This window comes from Cetorhinus maximus, chromosome 2 (assembly GCF_964194155.1).
Source record: "Cetorhinus maximus chromosome 2, sCetMax3.hap1.1, whole genome shotgun sequence".
In the NCBI taxonomy this organism is placed as follows: Eukaryota; Metazoa; Chordata; class Chondrichthyes; order Lamniformes; family Cetorhinidae; genus Cetorhinus; species Cetorhinus maximus.
This window is the reverse complement of record NC_135880.1, coordinates 442,247-462,730: the sequence shown is the minus strand read 5'-3', so window position 1 is coordinate 462,730 and position 20,484 is coordinate 442,247. Positions and strand designations below refer to the sequence as shown.

Below are 20,484 nucleotides of genomic sequence, written 5' to 3'. Positions count from 1 at the left end.
CCATTTGACCATCCCGTCTATATCTTCCTGTAGCCCAAGACACTCAACTTCACTGTTAACCACCCGGCCAATCTTTGTGTCATCCACAAACTTACTAATCCTACCCCCCACAGTGTCATCTATATTGTTTATATAAATGACGAAAAATAAGGGACCCAGCACAGGTCCCTGTGGTACGCCACTGGACACGGGCTTCCAGCCACTAAAGCATCCTTCTGTCATCACCCTCTGTCTCCTACAACTAAGCCAATTTAGAATCCACCTCATCAAATGATCCTGTGTCCCATGTGCATTTGCCTTCATTATAAGTCTCTCATGTGGGACCTTGAAATGCATACAAGCTACATCAACTACACTACCCTCATCTACACACCTGGTCACCTCCTCAAAAAATTCAATCAAATTTGTTAGGCCTGACCTCCCTCTGACAAAGCCATGCTGATCCCTGATCAAACCTTGCCTCTCCAAGTGGAGATAGGTTCTCTCCTTCAGAATTTTTTCCAATAGTTTCCCTACCACTGACGTGAGACTCACTGGCCTGCAGTTCCCTGTTTTCTCTCTACAGCCCTTCTTAAAGAGCAGAACCACATTAGCTGTTCTCCAGTCCTCTGGCACCTCCCCCATGGCCAGAGAGCAATTAAAAATTTGGGTCAGAGCCCCTGCGATCTTCTCCCTTGCCTCCCTCAGCAGTCTGGGACACAAATCATCCGGACCTGGAGATTGGTCCACTTTTAAGCCTGCCAACACCTCCAATACCTTGTCACTCCCTATATCAATTTGCTCAATAACCTCGCAGTCTCTCTCCCTGAGTTCCATACCTTCATCCTCATTCTCTTGGGTGAAGATGGATGTGAAGTATTCGTTCAACACTCTAGCAATGTCCTCAAGCTCCACCAGTAGATTGCCCCCTTGGTCCCTTATGGGCTCTACTCTTTCCCTGCGTATCCTCTTCCCATTGATATACTTATAGAATATCTTGGGATTTTCCCGACTTTTACCAGCCAGAGCTTTCTCATATCCCCTCTTTGCTCTCCTAATTGCTTTCTTAAGCTCCACCCTGCACTTTCTGTACTCCACTATTGCTTCCACTGATTTGCTTCCCTTGTACCTGCTAAAAGCCTCTCTTTTCCTTCTCATTGTATCCTGAATATCTCTGGTCATCCATGGTTCTGTGGGCTTGTTACTCCTTCCTATCATCCTAGAGGGAACATGTTGAGCCTGTTCCATTTCCTTTTTGAATGCCCCCCCACTGTTCCTCTTTAGATTTCCCCACAAGTAGCTGTTCCCAGTCTACCTTGGCCAGATCCTGCCTTATTTTACTAAAATAATCCTGCAATCCAAAACATTTTTTTGCAACTTGTCTATTTCTTTGTCCATAACAAGCTTAAACTGTACCATGTTGTGGTCGTTATCACTAAAATGCTCCCCCACCACCACCTCAGCCACCTGCCCGGCTTCATTCCCCAGAATTAGGTCCAGCACTGCACCGTCCCTTGTTGGACCCTCTACGTATTGACCTAAAAAGTTCTCCTGTACACATTTCAAGAAATCTACTCCATCCAAGCCCTTAACACTATGTCTATCCCAATTAATGTTTGGAAAGTTGAAATCATCTAATATAATTACCCTATTGTTATTGTTTTTACACACCTCAAATTGTGCACATATTTGCTCCTCAATTTCCTGCTGACTATCCGGGGGTCTATAATAAACACCTAATAATGTGGCTGCCCCTTGCTCATGCAAGCACACTGTCTCCCTCCCTTTTTGAATAAAGGAGTTACATTATGGCTATTTTCCAAACTAATTGAATCTTCCCCGAAACTAAGGAATTTTGGAAAATAAAAACCAACGCATTAACTATCGCAATGGCCAATTCTTTTAAGACCCCAGGATGAAGTCCATCAGGACCCGGGGATTTGGTCAGCCCGCAGCTCCAACAATTTGCTCAATACCACTTCCTTGGTGATTGTAATTTTCTTGAGTTCCTCCCTCCCATTTCCGGATTTACATCTATTTCTAAGATGTCACTTATATCCTCTATAATGAAGAACGGTGTAAAATACCTGTTCATCTGCCATCTCTTTATTTTCCAGTATTAATTCCCAGTCTCACTTTCAATTGAATCACAGAATTTTAATGGCACAGGAGGCCATTCAGCCCATCGTGTCTGCACCAGCTTTCCAAATGAGCATTATGACCTAGTGCCATTGTCCTGCTTTTTCTCTTTACCCCTGCACATTGTTTCTATATCTGATGTCCTCTTGAATGCCTCGATTGAACCTGCCTCCGCCACTCTTCCAGGAATGCATTCCAGACTTGAACCACTCAATTGTGTGAAAAAGATTTTTCTCAAGTCACATTTGCCTCTTTTGCAAATCACTTTAAATCTGTGCCCTCTCGTTCTTGATCCTTTTACGAGTGGGAACAGCTTCTCTCTATCTACTCTGTCCAGCCCCCTCATGATTTTAAAGATCTCCATCAAATCTCCTCTTAGCCTTCTTCTCTCCAAGGGGACCAGTCCTAACCTTTCCAATCTAACCTCATAGTTGAAATTTCTCATCCCTGGAACCATTCTTGTAAGCTTCTTCTGCACTCTCTCCAATGTGTTCGCATCTTTCCTATAATGTGGCACCCAGAACTGTAAACAATATTCCAGTTGAGGTCTAACAAGTGTCTTTTATAAATTCAGCATAACCTCCCTGCTCTTGTACTCTATGCCCCTTTTAATAAAGCCCAGGATACTATATGCTTTATTAACTGCTCTCTCCACCTGTTCTGCCACCTTCAATGATCTATGCACATATACATCCAGGTCTTTTTGCTTTTGCACCCCCTTCAAAATTTCACCCCTTATTTTATATTGTCTGTCCATGTTCTTCCTACCAAAATGCATCACCTCACATTTCTTCGCATTGAACTTCATCTGCCACCCATCTGCCCACTTCCACCAACTTGTCTATGTCCTATTGAAGTTCCACACCGTCCTCCTCAGAGTTTACAACACTCCCAAGCTTCGTATCATTCGCAAACTTTGAAATTGTCCTCTGCACACCAAGATCTAGATTATTAATTTATATCAGGAAAAGCATGCTTCCCAATACCAACCCCTGGGGAACTCCACTACAAACCTTCCTCCAGCCTGAAAAACATCCATTGACCATTATTCTCTGTTTCCTATTTTTCAGCTAATTTTGTATCCACATTGCTACTGTCCCTTTTATTCCATGAGCAGTAACTTATCTCTGTTGTGTGGCACTGTGTCAAATGCCTTTTGAAAGTCCATGTACACCTCATCAACAGCATTACCCTCATCGGCCTTTTCTGTTACCTCTTCAAAAAACTCCAGCAAGTTAGTTAAACATGATTTCTCCTTTAGAAATCCATTCTGGCTCTTCCTTATCAACCCATATTTTTCCATGTGGCTTCTAATTCTTTCCCGAATAATCCTGCCCACCACTGAAGTTAAACTGACTGGTCTGTAATTGCTGGGCTTATCTTTACAACCTTTTTTGAATGAGGGCGTAATGTTTGCAATTCTCCAGTCCTCTGGCACCACCCCTGAGTCTAGGGAAGACTGAAAGATTAAGGCCAGGTCCCCTGCAATTTCAATTCTCACTTCCTTCATAATCCTTGGTTGCATCACATCCGGCCCCGGTGCCTTGTCAACTTTAAGTACTGACAGTCCATTCAACACTTACTCTTTATCAATTTTGGACCCTTCTAGTGACAGAGTTTCCTTGTCTGTCCCCATGGCCTGGGGAGCATCTACCTACTTGGTAAAGGCGGATGCAAAGTATTCATTTAATACCTCAGCCATGGCCCCTTCGTCCATGTGTAAATTCCCTTTTAGGCCCCTAATCCCCCCATCTCCTCCTTTTACCACCCTTTTGCTATATATATGTCGATGGAAGACTTTGGGATTCCCCTTTATTTTGGCTGCCAGTCTCTTCCCATAATCCCTCTTCACTTCTCTAATTTGCTTTTTCACCTCCACTCTGAACCTTCTGTATTCCTCTTGGTTCTCAATTGTATTTTCTACCTGACACCTGTCATAAGCACACTTTTTCTTCATCATCTTAATTTCAATCTCCTTTTTCATCCAGGGAGCTCTGGATTTGTTTGCCCTACCTTTCCCTTTCGATGGAATATACCCTGACTGTGCCCGAACTATCTCTTTTTTGAAGGTAACCCATTGTTCAGCTACAGTTTTTCCTGCCAATCTTTCATTCCAGTCTACCTGGCCCAGCTCCATTATTGCCCCATTGAAGTCGGCTCTTGTCCAATTAATTATTTTTACTCTGGATTGCCTATCATCCTTTTCTATCATCATCCTAAAACGTACAATACAATGATCACTGTCTCCTAAATGTTCCCCCACTGACACTTGATCTATTTGGCCCACCTCATTTCCAAGAACCAGGTCCAACAGTGCGTCTTTTCTTGTTGGATTGGACACTTACTGTTATAGAAAATTCTCCTCAACACAATCTCAGAACTTTTGCCCCTCTCCGCCCTTTACCTTACCACTGCCTCAGTCTACATTTGGGCAATTAAAGTCCCCCATTATAACTACTCTATAAAGTCTGCATCTCTCTGCTATTTCCCTGCAGGTTTGTTCTCCTACATCCTTCTCACTATTTGGTGGTCTATAGACTACACCGAGCAATTTAATTGAGCCCTTTTTGTTCCTCAGCTCTAGCCAAATTGATTCTGTCCTTGAACCCTTTGGGACATCCTCTTTCTCCAGCACTGCAATGCTCTCCTTAACCAATATCGCTACCCCATCTCCTTTCCTATCTTTCTATCCACTATCCCTAACCACTCTAATCCCATTTGTTACGAGGGGAATTGATACAAAAGTAAGGATATTATGCTCATGCAGGGCATTGGTGAGACCGAACCACGAATATTGTGTGCAGTTTTGATCTCCTTCTTTAAGGATGTAAATGCATTTGAGGCAGTTCAGAGGAGGTTTACAAGATTGATACCTGGGATAAGATGAGGAAGGGTTGGACAGACTGGGCTTATTTCCACTGGACTTTAGTCATAGAGTTTTACAGCACGGAAACAGGCCGTTTGGCCCATTGTATCCACGCCGGTCATCAAGCACCTATCTACCCTAATCCCATTTTTCAGCACTTGGCCCATAGCGTTTCAAGTGTTCATCTAAATACTTCTTAAATGTTGTAAGGGTTCCTACCTCTACCACCCCCTCAGACAGTGAGTTCCAGATACACCCCACCCTCTGGGTGAAATTTTTTTTCCTCAAATCCCCTCTAAACCTCCTTCCCCTTACCTTAAATCTATGCCCCATGGTTATTGATCCCTCCACTAAGGGGAAAAGTTTCTTCCTATCTACGCCCCTCATAATTTTGTACACCTCAATCAGGTCCCCCCGAGCCTTCTCTGCTCTAAGGAAAACAACCCTAGCCTATCTAGTCTCTCTTCATAGCTGAAAAACTCCAGCCCAGGCAACATCCTGGTGAATCTCCTCTGCACCCTCTCCAATGTAATCACATTCTTCCTGGTGTGGCCACCAGAACAGCACATAGTACTCCAGGTGAGGCCCAACTAATGTTTTATACAGCTCCATCATAACCTCCCTGTTCTTGTATTCAATGCCTTGACTAAGTATCCCATATGACTTCTGAACCGTCTTCCCTACCTGTCCTGCTGCCTTCAAGGATCTATGGACATGCATACCAAGGTTCCTCTGTACTTCCTAGGGTCCTACCATTCATTATGTATTCCCTTGCCTTGTTAGTCCTCCCAAAATGCATCACTTTTCACTTTTCAGGATTAAGTTCCATTTGCCACTGCTCTAGCCATCTGACCAGCCCATCTATATCATCTGTTGTCGAAGGCTTTCCTCCTCGCTATTTACCACAAGACCAATTTTTGTGTCATCTGCGAATTTACTGATCATACCTCCTACATTCATGTCTAGGTCATTAATGTACACTACAAACAGAAAGCGACCCAGTGCCAACCCTGTGGACACAGGCTTCCAGTCACAAAAATAATCTTCGACCATGGCCCTCTGCCTCCTGCAACTCTTGGATCCAATTTGCAAAATTGCCCTGGATCCTACGGGCTCTTAACATTCTCCCATGCGGGACCTTTTCAAAAGCTTTAATGAAGTCCATGTAGACTACATTAACTGCACTACCCTCATCTACACAACTAGTCACCTCCTCGAAAAATTCAATCAAATTTGTTAGACATGATCTCCCCCTAAGAAAGCCATGCTGACTATCCTTGATTCATCCTTGCCTCTCCAAGTGGAGATTAATTCTATCCCTCAGAATTTGTTCCAAAAGTTTCCCGACTACTGATGTTAGGCTCACTGGCCTATAGTTCCCTGGTTTAATGCCTACTACCCTTCTTGAATAATGGTACCACATTAGCTGTCCTCTAGTCCTGTGGCATCTCTCCTGTGGCCAGAGAGGATTAAGATGAGAAGAAATTTCTTCACCCAGAGAGTGGTGAGCCTGTGGAATTCGCTACCACAGAAAGTAGTTGAGGCCAAAACATTGTATGTTTTCAAGGAGTTAGAAATAGCTCTTGGGGCTAAAGGGATCAACAGATATGGGGAGAAAGCAGGAGCAGGCTATTGAGTTGGATGATCAGCCATGTTCATGATGAATAGCGGAGCAGGCTTGAAGGGCCGACTGGCCTACTCCTGCTCCTATTTTCTATGTTTCTATCCCCTGAGGGGTCTTGGCAGGGTGGATGTGGAGAGGATGTTTCCTCTTGTGGGAGAATCTACAACTAGGGGAAACTGTTTAAAAATAAGGGTTGCCTATTTAAAACGGAGATGAGGCAAAAAATTTTCACTCAGAGGGTCATGAGTCTTTCGAACTTGCTTCCTGAAAAGGTGGTGGAAGCAGAGTCTTCGAATATTTTTAAGGCAGAGGTGGATAGATTCTTAGTAAGCAAGGGGATTACTATCAGATCAGCTATGATCTTATTAAATGGCAGAGTAGGCTCCAAGGGCTGAATAGCCCATTCCTGCTCCTTGTACGTATATTTACTTTACCCTAAAGTGGAGGCAATAGGGAGACATGAAAGATTTTTACATTTTGGAAAAATTGAATTCAAAGAGGTGCTTAGAACAATAGAGTCTCAGATCAAAGGGGAAAAGGATATTTATGGAAAGATGTTTAGTTGAGTTGTGTTGGCTGTGGGGGAAATGTCCTGGGACCAGCTCTGTGCTGAGAAAAGTTGTGAACTTGAAGCAGCCATCCAGTTTCAAACCAGAAAAGTCTTTTTCTGAAAGCAGCCTGTTTCTGAACTTCCTTCGGTTTCACAGCAGAGTGGAAGAGAGTGAGAAGTCGTGTGGTATACTTGCAGCAGTTTTGCCTTGGGCAATACTACTGGATTTTTATGGCTAAAAATCCATAAGGGGGCTGTTGCCAAGTAGTTTACTTGTGTGTTCTGGCCGAGTGGGTCATTTTTGGGGAATGTTTTGTAAGACTGTTTTAATCTTGTGTGTTTAAGTTTCTTTTCCTTCTTGTTAATAAATCTTTTAATTTTAAAATCCTAAAAGTGTTAAACTGGGGTTCTATGCTTCTGTGATCAGTAGTTATCCCCTTGCTTTCAAAGTACAAAAAAAAAGTGATGATCAGTAAGTCAAATTTCCCTCTGGGATTTGGCTGCTCAATGAATAACATTAGCTGCGGTCGTAGCACAACATCCTGGAGATTACCATTGACTGGAAACTGAACTGGACTAGCCATATAAATACTGTAGCCACAAGAGAAGGTCAGAGGCTAAGAATACTGTGATAAAAGCAAAAAACTGTGGATGCTGGAAATCCAAAACAAAAATAAAAATACCTGGGAAAACTCAGCAGGTCTGACAGCATCTGCGGAAAGGAACATAGTTAACGTTTCGAGTCTGTATGACTCTTCAACAGAACCAAGGAAAAATCGAAGAGAGGTGAAATATAAGCTGGTTTAAGGAGGGGTGGAACAAGTAGAGCTGGATAGAGGGCCAACGATAGGTGGAGATTGCCAAAAGTACAAAGGTGTTGAAGGTGGTGATATTAGCTAAGAAATGTGCTAATAGGTGACGTTAAGGGTAGAAAGCAGGATGAGCAAGGTACAGATAGCCCTAGTGGGGGAGGGGTGAGGGGAAGGGATCGAAATAAGCTAAAAGGTAGAGATAAAACAATGGATGGAAATACATTTAAAAATAATGGAAATAGGTGGGAAAAGATAAATCTATATAAATTAATGGAAAAAAGGGGGATTGGAAAGGGGGTGGGGATGGAGGAGAAAGTTCATGATCTAAAATTGTTGAACTTAATAATCAGTCTGGAAGGCTGTAAAGTGCCTATTCGGAAGATGAGGTGCTGAGCTTCACTGGAACACTGCAGCAGGCCAAGGACGGACATGTGGGCATGAGAGCAGGGTGGTGTATTGAAATGGCATGCGACAGGAAGGTCTGGGTCATGCTTGCGAACAGACCGAAGCTGTTCCGCAAAGCAGTCACCCAGTCTGCGTTTGGTCTCTCCAATGTAGAGGAAACCGCATTGGGAGCAGTGAATGCAGTAGACTAAGTTGAGGGAAGTGCAAGTGAAATGCTGCTTCACTTGAAAGGAGTGTTTATGCCATTGGACAGTGAGGAGGGGTAAATAAAGGGGCAGGTGTTGCACCTTTTGCGGTTACATGGGAAGGTGCTGTGGGAAGAGGTTGAGGTGTAGGGGTGATGGAGCAGTGGACCAGGGTGTCCCAGAGGGAACGATCCCTGCGGAATGCCGTAAGGGAGGGGGTGAAGGGAAGATGTGTTTGGTGGTGGCATCATGCTGGAGTTGGCGGAAATGGCGGAGGATGATCCTTTGAATGCGGAGGCTGGTGGGGTGATAAGTGAGGACAAGGGGGACCCTATCATGGTTCTGGGAAGGAGAGGAAGGCATGAGGGAGGATGCGCCGGAGATGGGCCGGGCCCTGTCGACCACCGTGGGTGGAAAGCCTCGGTTAGGAAGAAGGAAGACATGTCAGAGGAACTGTTTTGGAAAGTGGCATCATCAGAACAGATGTGACGGAGGCGAAGGAACTGAGAGAATGTGACGGAGTCCTAACAGGAAGCGGGGTGTGAGGAGCTGTAGCCACGGTAGCTGTGGGAGTCGGTAGGCTTGTAATGAATATTGGTGAACAGTCTATCACCAGAAATTGAGACAGAGAGATCAAGGAAGGGAAGGGAAGTGTCAGAGATGAACCATGTGAAAATGATGGAGGGGTAGAAATTGGAAGCGAAATTAATAAATTTTTCCAGGTCCAGACAAGAGCATGAAGCAGCACCAAAGCAATCATCGATGTACCGGAGAAAGAGTTGTGGGAGGGGGCCGGAGTAGGACTGGAACTAGGAATGTTCCACATACCCCATATGCCTGTCTCTTTATGGGGTCATTCCCTCCGGGACACCCTGATCCACTCCTCCATCACCCCCGACACCTCAACCCCCTCCCACGGCACCCATGATTGCTGTATTTGCCCATGCTACATGCTTCTCTCATCTCCTGATTAATACCATGCCCAACATCACTGTTACTATTTGGTGGCCCATAAACAACTCCAACCAATGTCTGCTGCCCTTGCTGTTTCTTAGCTCCACCCAAACAAATTCCATACATTGTTCTTCCGATTTGAGATTCTCACTTACTAATTTAGGGGAGGCAATGTTGTAGTGGTATTATCGGTGGACTACTAATCCAGAGACCCAGGGTCATGCTCTGGGGACGCGGGTTCAAATCCCGCCACGTCAGATGGTGGAATTTGAACTCAACAAGAATCTGGAATTATAAGTCTAATGTCGATTGTTGTAAAAACCCATCTGGTTCACTAATGTCCTTTAGGAAGGAAATCTGCTGTCCTTACCTGGTCTGGCCTACAGCAATGTGGTTGACTCTTAAGTTCCCTCCGAAATGGCCTAGCAAACCACTCAGTTGTAACAAACCGCTACAAAGTCACCTGGCACCAACCAAGGCACCAGAAACGACAATGGCAATTGCAGGCCAGTCGACCCTTACCAACAGAATTGGGAGAGCTGTCTCACAGACTAGTCAAGCAACAGCCTGACATAGTCATCCTCACGGAATCATATCTCACAAATAATGTCCCAGACACCACCATCACCACCCCTCTGGGTATGTCCTGTCCTGTCTCACCGGCAGGACAGGCCCAGCAGTGGCAACACAGTGGTAAACAGTCGGGAGGGAGTTGCCCTGGGAGTCTTCAACAGCAACTCTGGACCCCATGAAGTCTCATGGCATCAGGTCAAACATGGGCAAGGAAACCTCCTGCCTATCACCACGTACTACCCTCCCTCAGCTGATGAATCAGTGCTCCTCCATGTTGAATACCACTTGGAGGAAGCACTGAGGGTGGCAATGGCGCATAATGTACTCTGGGTGGGGGACTTCAATGTCCATCACCAAGAGTGGCTCGGTAGCACCGCTACTGACCGAGCTGGCTGAGTCCTAAAGGACACAGCTGCTAAACTGGGTCTGCAGCAGATGGTGAGGGAACCAACAAGAGAGAAAAACATACCTGACCCCATCCTCACCAACCTGCCTGCTGCAGATGCATCTGCCCATGACAGTATCGGTGGGAACTACCACTGCCCTGACAATATTCCAGCAATAATACTGAAGACTTGTGCTCCAGAACTTGCCGCGCCCCTAGCCAAGCTGTTCCAGTACAGCTACAACACTGGGATCTACCCGGCTATGTGGAAAATTGCCCAGGTATGTCCTGTACACAAAAAGCTGGACAAATCCAACCAGCCAGTTACTGCCCCATCAGTTTACTCTCTATCATCAGTAAAGTGATGGAAGGGGTCATCAACAGTGCTATCAAGCGGCACTTGCTTAGCAATAACCTGCTCACTGACGCCCAGTTTGGGTTCCACCAGGGTCACTCAGCTCCTGACCTCATTACAGCCTTGGTTCAAACATGGACAAAAGAGCTGAACTCCCAAGGTGAGGTGAGAGTGACTGACTGCCCTTGACATCAAGGCTACACTTGACCAAGTGTGGCATCAAGGAGCCTTAGCAAAACTGGAGTCAATGGGAATTATGGGGAAATCTCTCTGCTGGTTGGAGTCATACCTCACACAAAGAAGATGTGTGTGGTTGTTGGAGGTCAGTCATCTCAATTCCAGGACTTCACTGCAGGAGTTCCTCAAGGTAGTGTCCTCAGCCCAACCACCTTCAGCTACTTCATCAATGACCTTCCTTCCCTCATAAGGTCAGAAGTGGGGATATTTGCTGGTAATTGCGCAATGTTCAGCTCCATTCGTGACTCCCCAGATACTGAAGCAGTCCATGTCCAAATGCAGCAAGACCTGGACAATATCCAGGCTTGGGCTGACAAGTGGCAAGTAACATTCACACCACACAAGTGTCAGGTGATGACCATCTCCAACAAGAGAGAATCCAATCATCACCCCTTGATATTCAATAGCATTACCATGACGGAATCCCCCACTATCAACATCTTGGGGGTTACCATTGACCAGAAACTGAACTGGACTAGCCATATAAATACTGTGGCTACAACAGTAGGTCAGAGGCTAGGAATCCTGCGATGAGTAACTCACTTCCTTCAAAGCCTGTCCACCATCTACAAGGTACAAGTCAGGAGCGTGATGGAATACTCCCCACTTACCTGGATGAGTGTAGCTCCCGCAATACTCAATAAGCTTGACACTGTCCAGGGCAAAGCAGCCCGCTTGATTGGCACCACATCCACAAACATTCACTCCCTCCACCACAGACACACAGTAACAGCAGTGTGTACCGTTTGCAAGATGCACTGCAGGAACTCACCAAGGCTCCTTAGACAGCACCTTCCAAACCCATGACCACGACCATCTAGAAGGACAAGGGCAGCAGATAGAATGGGAACACCATCACCTGGAAGTTCCCCTCCAAGTCACTCACCATCCTGACTTGGAAATATATTGCTGTTCCTTCACTATCGCTGGGTCAAAATTCTGGAACTCCCTCCCTAACAGCACTGTGGATGTACCTGCACCTCATGGACTGCAGAGGTTCAAGACGGCAGCTCACCACCTTCTCAAGGGCAATTAGGGATGTGCAATAAATGCTGCCTGACCCAGCGAAGCCCACATCCTGTGAATGCGTTAAAAAAAATGTATTGCTCGCATCCCTTATTATCAGTGCAAAATCTCTTTTTTTTTTGCCTGTCCTTCCTAAATGTCAATATGCTTGAATATTCAGTTCCCAGTCTTGACCACCCTCCGTTACGACAATTAGATCACACCCATTTACCTCTTGCTGCAAACTCTGGGTGCATTCAGGTAGAGTGCCCTTAACTTTACCAGCTTTACTGCCTTCCAATTGGAGCTACCACACAGGTTCCCATCCCCGACAAGCTAGTTTAAACCCTCCCCAACAGCTCTAGCAAATCTCCTGCGAGGACATCAGTCCCAGTCCTGTTAATGTGTAACCTATTTAGCTTGTACAGGTCCCACCTGCCCCAGAATCAGTCCCAATGCTTCAGAAATCTGATGCTCTCCCGCCTACACCAATTCTCCAGCCATGTGTTCAACCGTCCAATCCTATTCCTAAGCTCACTAGCAGTGGCTCTGGGGGTAATCCTGAGATCACTGCTCTTGAGGTCCCGCTTTTTAATTTCTTTCCTAGCTCACTAAAATCTGCTTTCAGGACCTCATCCTCCTTATCGGTACCAATGTGAACCACAACCTCTGGCTGTTCACCCTTCGCTAGAAGAATGGCCTACAGTCACTCCGTAACATCCTTGACCCTGGCACCAGAGGCAACACACCATCCAGGAGTCATATTTACAGCCACAGAAATGCTTGTCTAATCTCCTGACAATGGAATCCCCTATTGTACAAACAAGGAACAGCAGCAGGCCATTCAGCCTCTCGAGCCTGCTCTGCCATTTAATAAGATCATGGCTGATCTGATAGTAAAATTCAACCATATTATGATCACTGCTACCCAGCAGCACCTTTACTATGAGGTCATCAATTAATCCTATGCTGTTGCATAATGCCGGTCAAGTATAGCTTGCTCTCTGTTTGGCTCCAGAAAGTGCTGTTCTAAGAAGCTAACCTGAAAACATTCTATGAACTCATTTGGTTACCTTTGCCCATTTGACTTTTCTAGCCTATATGTAGATTAAAATCCCTTATGATTATCATTGTACCTTTCCGACAAGCTCCCATCATCTCTTTCTTTATACCCTTTCCTACCGTATGACGACTGCTTGAGGGCTTGGACAGCACTCCCACAAGTGACATTTTGCACTTTCTCATCTCTACCCAAACAGCTTCTATATCCTGCTTTCCTGAATTTAGGTCATCCCCATCTAATGCGGTCATACTAGCATTAATGAAGAGAGTCCCCCCTTCCACTTTTTCCTAGATTCCTGTCCTTCCTAAAAGTCATCTTCCCTTCAATAGTCAGGTCCCAATCTATGTCATTGTGCAGTCATGTCTCTATAATGACTATTAGATTATACTTATTTATTTCTATTTGAGTTATCAGTTCATCTGTTTTGTTTTAAATGCTATATGCATTCAGATACAAAGTCTTTAGTTTTGTCCTTTTTTCAGGAAGGTTTCCCAGGACAATACAGTTCTCTTGTGTACTGAGTCTCTCACCTCCATTTTCTCTTCGAGCTCATGTAGAAATTCGCCATCAGCAGCCTGTGATGATGTTGCAGTGGAACTTTTGGCACTAAGGATGGCCCGAGAAATGTACTCGATCCTTTGTTGTAGTGAGATCTCAGTGCTGTTGTACGGAGGAAAACAAATCATTACTATCAGAGTACTAAATAAAACATAAAACACACCCTCGTGAAGAAACAGTGACTCTATACAGTGTCATTTACAGTGAATGACCATTACCCTGAATAAACCTTGAGCAAAGCTGTTCCTCTACTTCCTCAACACTGGCATCTACATGACAAATTGCCAACAGATGCCCTTTTGTTTTTTGGACATGAGAAATCTAATCCTGCCAAATGTCACCTCATCAGTCAAATCTCAATAATCAAATTGATGGAAGAGGTCATCAACAGTGCTATCAAGCGGCACTTGCTTAGCAATAGCCTGCTCACTGACGCTCAGTTTGGGTTCTGCCAGGGCCACTCACCTCCTGACCTCATTACAGCCTTGGTTCAAACATGGACAAAAGAGCTGAACTTCCGAGGTGAGGTGATAGTGACTGCCCTTGACATCAAGGCAGCATTTGAGGGAGTGTGGCATCAAGGAGCCCTAGCAAAACTGGAGTCAATGGGAATCGGGGAAAACTCTCCGCTGGCTGGAGCATACCCAGCACAAAGGAAGATGGTTTTGGTTGTTGGGGGTCAGTCATCTCAGCTCCTGGGACATTGCTGCAGGAGTTCCTCAGGGTAGTGTCATAGGTCAAATCATCATCAGCTGCTTCATCAACATTCTTCTCTCCAACATAGGGTCAAAAGTGGGGACATTTGCTGAAGATTATACAATGTTCAGCACTGTTTGCAACTTGACAGATAATGAAGTCTTTGCTTGCATGCAGCAAGAGCTGGATAACATTCAGGTGTGGGCTGATGAGTAGCCGTTAACATTAATGTTTGATTCTTTTATGAGCTGTGAATGTTACTGGCAAGGCCAGCATTTGTTGCACATTGATTATTGTCCTTGAGAAGGTGATGGTGAGCTGTCTTCTTGAACCGCTGCAGTCCCTGTGCTTGTAGGTACACCCACAGTGCTGTTAGGGAGGGAGTTCCAGGATTTTGGCCAGGCGACAGTGAAGGAACGGCAATATATTTCCAAGTACTGAAGAAGAGTCATATGCACTCGAAACGTTAACTCTGTCTTTCTCTCCACAGATGCTGTCAGACCTGCTGAGTTTTTCCAGCAGTTTTTGTTTTTGTTTCAGATTTCCAGCATCCGCAGTATTTTGTCTTTATTTCCAAGTCAGGATGGTTTGTGACTTAGAGAACTTGCAGGTGGTGGTGTTCAGATGCATCACATCATAGAATGGTTAGAATATTGAGGGGCGACCTTATTGAAACATATAAGATTCTTAGGGGGCTTGACAGGATAGATGCTGAGAGGTTGTTTCCCCTTGTGGGAGGCTTGAGGACCAGAGGGCATAATCTCAGAGTAAGGGGTCACCCATTTAAGACAGAGGCGAGGAGGAATTTCTTCTCTCAGAGGGTAGTGAATCTGTGGAATTCTTTACTGCAGAGGCTGGGCCGTTAAGCATATTCAAGACAGAGATAGGCCAAGGGAATCAAGGTTTATGGAGAAAAGGCGGGAAAGTGGAGTTGAGGATTATCAGGTCAGCCATGATCTCACTGAATGGCGGAGCAGACTCGATGGGCTGAATGGCCTACTTCTGCTCCCGCATCTTATGATCTTATGATTACAGCACAAGAGTTCATTTCGCCAGTCATGTGCATACTGGCTTCTCTGCAAGAGCAATTCCACTCCCCTGCCTTTTCCACAGAGCCTTGCAGATTTATCCTCCTCAGATAATGATCCAATTTTATTTTGTAAATCATGATTAAATCTGCCTCCACTGAACTCTAAGACAGTGCATTCCAGATCCGAACCACTCAACATGGAAAATAAATATTTCCTTACATTGGCATTGTTTCTTTTGCCAATCACCTTAAATCTGTGCCCTCTGGTTCTCATCTTTCCACCAATGGGAACAGTTTCTGTTTATTTACTCTGTCCAAACTGCTCTTCCAAATCTCCTCTCAACCTTTTCCTCCAAGGAGAACAGCCCAGCTTTTCCAATCCATCTACGTAACTAAAGCTCCTCATCCCTGGAACCATTTTTGTGCAACTTATCTGCACCCTCTCTAATGTCATCACATCCCTTGTTTAGGGAGAGGCAGTGGGGTAGAAGTAATGGACCAGTAATCCAAAATCCCAAGTCTAATGTCCTGCGAACACGGTTTCAAACCCAACCACTGCAGCTGGTGAAGTTTGAATTCAATCAATAAAGCTAAATCTAAATAAAAACTAGTCTCAGTAATGATGACGATGAAACCATTGTTGATTGTTCTAAAAATCCATCTGGTTCACTCATGCCTTTTAGGGAGGGAAATTTGCCATCCTTACCTGGTCTGGCCTACACGTGATTTCTTATGAGACAGCCTTTCGGTAAAGTGGAGTTATTTAAAAATCCCAGAGGGAAACTTTAAAACAACTGCCATTACCTATAATTTTAAGTGGCATGTTTGAGATGCAACTCTGAATTCAGGAATCAGGTCACCAGTTCTCTAGAGGTTTTATATTAAACTAATAGAAACATTTTATTAATTTACACAAATTAAATATATACACATGGCTACAAAATTATTACTATCATAACTTTTAACAAATTCCCAAACTAATCTCCACTAAGGCAACAGCAACCCATAGACTTAACCAGGCACCAAGCAAAGCATTTTCAACTTACAAATTCAAAATGAGGTTCCTTTCACATTGGTTTTTGTGGAGATAGTTTTAGACTTACAGCTGCTTTGATCTTACATTACCTCTGCCCTTCAATCACGAAAGCTGCCCTCTGATTCACCTAGCACATCTCATTGAATGTAAATTCTCATTGTATCATCAGCCTCTTTGAACTCCACCTCTTCTAACAATAAAACCCCTTTCATAGTACCAATTTTATTAGTAATATAAATATATTGCTTGGTCTCTTCTAGCTCGGTGCCAGGTTTCACCCCATTTCTTGAATTTTCTACTCAAATAACACAAATGTACTCTACCTCTCTTACGTCTCAAAACTAATACACATCAAAGTACCCAGACTAGCTGGCTTTAATCTAATTAAGGCACACCCACAGAATAAACCTCTATTTTAAAAGAAAAATATTTTCCAATAATATTATATACATTAATAGCTTCATGACATGACTCCAGACCCACAGCAAGAGGTGTCTCTTAAATACCTCTGAAGTGGCCTAGCAATCCACTCAGTTGTGTCAAAGGGATCAAACAGCTGACATTGACCTAGCCACTGTAAACAACATCATCAAACCCAGGACTGTCGTCTCTGGGGGCTTGTGCCAAAACTGGGAGAGCGGACCCACAGACTAGTCAAGCAATAACCTGACATAGTCATAGTCATGGAATCATACCTTACAATGTCCCAGACACCACCATCAACATCCCTGGGCATATCCTGGCTCACCGGCAGGACAGGCCCACCAGTGATGTCGGCACAGTGGTAGACAGTCGGAGTGGGAGCTGCCCTGGGACTTTTCAACACTGACTCGGATTCATGGCATCAGGTTAAACATGGGCAAGGAAACCTCCTGCTGATTACCACTTCGCAACCCCCACAGCTGATGAATCAGTGCTCCTCCATAACAAAAACAGAATTACCTGGAAAAACTCAGCAGGTCTGGCAGCATCGGCGGAGAAGAAAAGAGTTGACGTTTCGAGTCCTCATGACTCTTCAACAGAACTAAGTAAAAATAGGAGAGGGGTGAAATATAAGCTGGTTTAAGGTGGGGGGGGTCGGGGGAGAGAAGTTGGGCGGGGGGTGGTTGTAGGGACAAGCAAGCAGTGATAGGAGCAGATAATCAAAAGATGTCACAGATAAAGGAACAAAGAGGTGTTGAAGGTGTTGAATCCGAGTCAATGTTGAAAAGTCCCAGGGCAGCTCCCACTCCGACTGTCTACCACTGTGCCGACATCACTGGTGGGCCTGTCCTGCCGGTGAGCCAGGATATTCCCAGGGATGTTGATGGTGGTGTCTGGGACATTGTAAGAAATATTATCTAAGAGAATGTGCTAATTAAGAATGGATGGCAGGACACTCAAGGTACAGCTCTAGTGGGGGTGGGGTGGAAAAACTGACAGGGCATAAAAGGTTTAGATTTAAAATAATGGAAATAGGTGGGAAAAGAAAAAGCTATATAAATTATTGGAAAAAACAAAAGGGAGGGGGAAGAGACGGAAAGGGGGTGGGGATGGACGAGGGAGTTCAAGATCTAAAGTTGTTGAATTCAATATTCACCCCGGAAGGCTGTAAAGTGCCTAGTCGGAAGATGAGGTGCTGTTCCTCCAGTTTGTGTTGGGCTTCACTGGAACAATGCAGCAGGCCAAGGACAGACATGTGGGCAAGAGAGCAGGGTGGAGTGTTAAAATGGCAAGCGACAGGGAGGTTTGGGTCTTTCTTGCGGACAGACCGCAGGTGTTCTGCAAAGCGGTCGCCCAGTTTACGTTTGGTCTCTCCAATGTAGAGGAGATCGCATTGGGAGCAACGAATACAGTAGACTAAGTTAGGGGAAATGCAAGTGAAATGCTGCTTCACTTGAAAGGAGTGTTTGGGCCCTTGGACGGTGAGGAGAGAGGAAGTGAAGGGGCAGGTGTTGCATCTTCTGCGTGGGCATGGGGAGGTGCCATAGGTGGGTGTTGAGGAGTAGGGGGTGATGGAGGAGTGGACCAGGGTGTCCCGGAGGGAACGATCCCTACGGAATGCCGTCGGGGGGGGTGTAGGGAAGATGTGTTTGGTGGTGGCATCATGCTGGAGTTGGCGGAGGATGATCCTTTGAATGCGGAGGCTGGTGGGGTGATAAGTGAGGACAAGGGGGACCCTATCATGTTTCTGGGAGGGAGGAGAAGGCGTGAGGGCGGATGTGCGGGAGATGAGCCGGACATGGTGCCAAACACATCTTCCCTTCACCCCCCCCAACGGCAAATTGGAGGAACTGCACCTCATCTTCCGACTAGGCACTTTACAGCCTTCCGGACTGAATACTGAATTCAACAACTTTAGATCTTGAACTCCCTCGTCCATCCCCACCCCCTTTCCGTCTCTTCCCCCTCCCTTTTGTTTTTTCCAATAATTTATATATTTTTCTTTTCCCACCTATTTCCATTATTTTTAAATCTAAACCTTTTATACCCTGTCAGTCTTTCCACCCCACCCCCACTAGAGCTGTACCTTGAGTGTCCGGCCATCCATTCTTAATTAGCACATTCTTAGATAATATCAACACCTTCAACACCTCTTTGGTTCCTTTATCTGTGACATCTTTTGATTATCTGCTCCTATCACTGCTTGCTTGTCCCTACAACCCCCCACCCTCAACTTATCTCCCCCCACCCTCCCCCACCTTAAACCAGCTTATATTTCACCCCCCTCCTATTTTTATTTAGTTCTGTTGAAGGGTCATGAGGACTCGAAACATCAACTCTTTTCTTCTCCGCCAATGCTGCCAGACCTGCTGTGTTTTTCCAGGTAATTCTGTTTTTGTTTTGGATTTCCAGCATCTGCAGTAGTTTTTTGTTTTTATCTCAGTGCTCCTCCATGTTGAACATTACTTGGAGGAAGCACTGAGTGTGGCTAGAGCGCAGAATTTCATCTGGATGGGGGACTTCAAATGTCCATCACCACAAGCGGGTTGGTAGCACCACTACTGACCGAGCTGGCCGAGTCCTAAAGGACATAAGCTGCTAGACTGGGTCTGCGGGAGATGGTGAGGGAACCAACAAGAGGGAAAAGCATACTTGACCTTGTCCTCACGTGGGGTTTCACTAAATTGGTCCCTGGGATGAGGGGATTGTCCTATGATGAGAGCTGAGTAAATTGGACTTTTATTCTCTGGAGTTTAGAAGAATGAGAGCTGCCCTCATTGTAACGTATAAAATTCTGAGGGACTTGATGGGGTGGATGCTGAGAGATTGTTTCTATTGGTTGGGGAATCCTACCCAGAGGGTTGTGGATGCTCCATCACTGAATATATTTAAGGCTGGGATAGGCAGATTTTTGGTCTCTCAGGGAGATACGGGATATGAGGAACGGGCAGAAAGTGAAGTTGAAGCCCAAGATCAGCCATGATCATGTTTAATGTCCTTGAAATGGCCTCGCAAGCCACTCAGTTTCAAGGGCAACGAGGGATGGCCAACAAATGCTGGCCTTGCCAGTGATGCTCATATCCAGTCAGCGAACGAAGAAAAAAAGGTTCTGCCATCACCTGAATGATGATGAACAATTAAACAACTCACTGGAGGAGGAGGCTCCACAAATATCCCCATCCTCACATCAGTGCCTGAAGTGCCAAGTGAATAATCCATCTTGGCCTCCTCCTGAGGTCCCCACCATCACAGATGCCAGTCTTCAGCCAATTTGATTCACTCCACATAAAATAAAGAAACGGTACTGGATACTGCAAAGGTTAAGGCCCTGATGATATTCTGGCAATAGTACTGAAGACTTGTGCTCCTAGCCAAGCTGTTCCAGTACAGCTACAACACTGGAAATGTGGAAAATTACCATGTCCTGTCCACAAGAAGCAAGACACCTCCAAACCGGTCAATTAACACCCCAGCAGTTTACTCTCGATCATCAAAGTGATGGAAGGTGTCGGCAACAGTGCTACAAAGAGGCTCTTACTCAGCAATAGCCTGGTCACTGACGCTCAGTTTGGGTTCCTCCAGGGCCACTCGCCTCCTGACCTCATAACA

The 20,484-nt window shown here is 45.2% G+C and overlaps 1 protein-coding gene across 1 annotated transcript in view; it reads right to left on the bottom strand.

Moving 5' to 3' along the window:
• nup155 (nucleoporin 155) overlaps window positions 1-20,484 on the bottom strand; it is a 276,126-nt gene that overhangs the window by 18,090 nt on the left and 237,552 nt on the right. Inside the window, exon 28 of the mRNA XM_078557216.1 lies at window positions 13,663-13,792. Within this exon, the coding sequence (XP_078413342.1) occupies window positions 13,663-13,792 (130 nt within the window). The remainder of the gene's footprint in view (window positions 1-13,662; window positions 13,793-20,484) is intronic.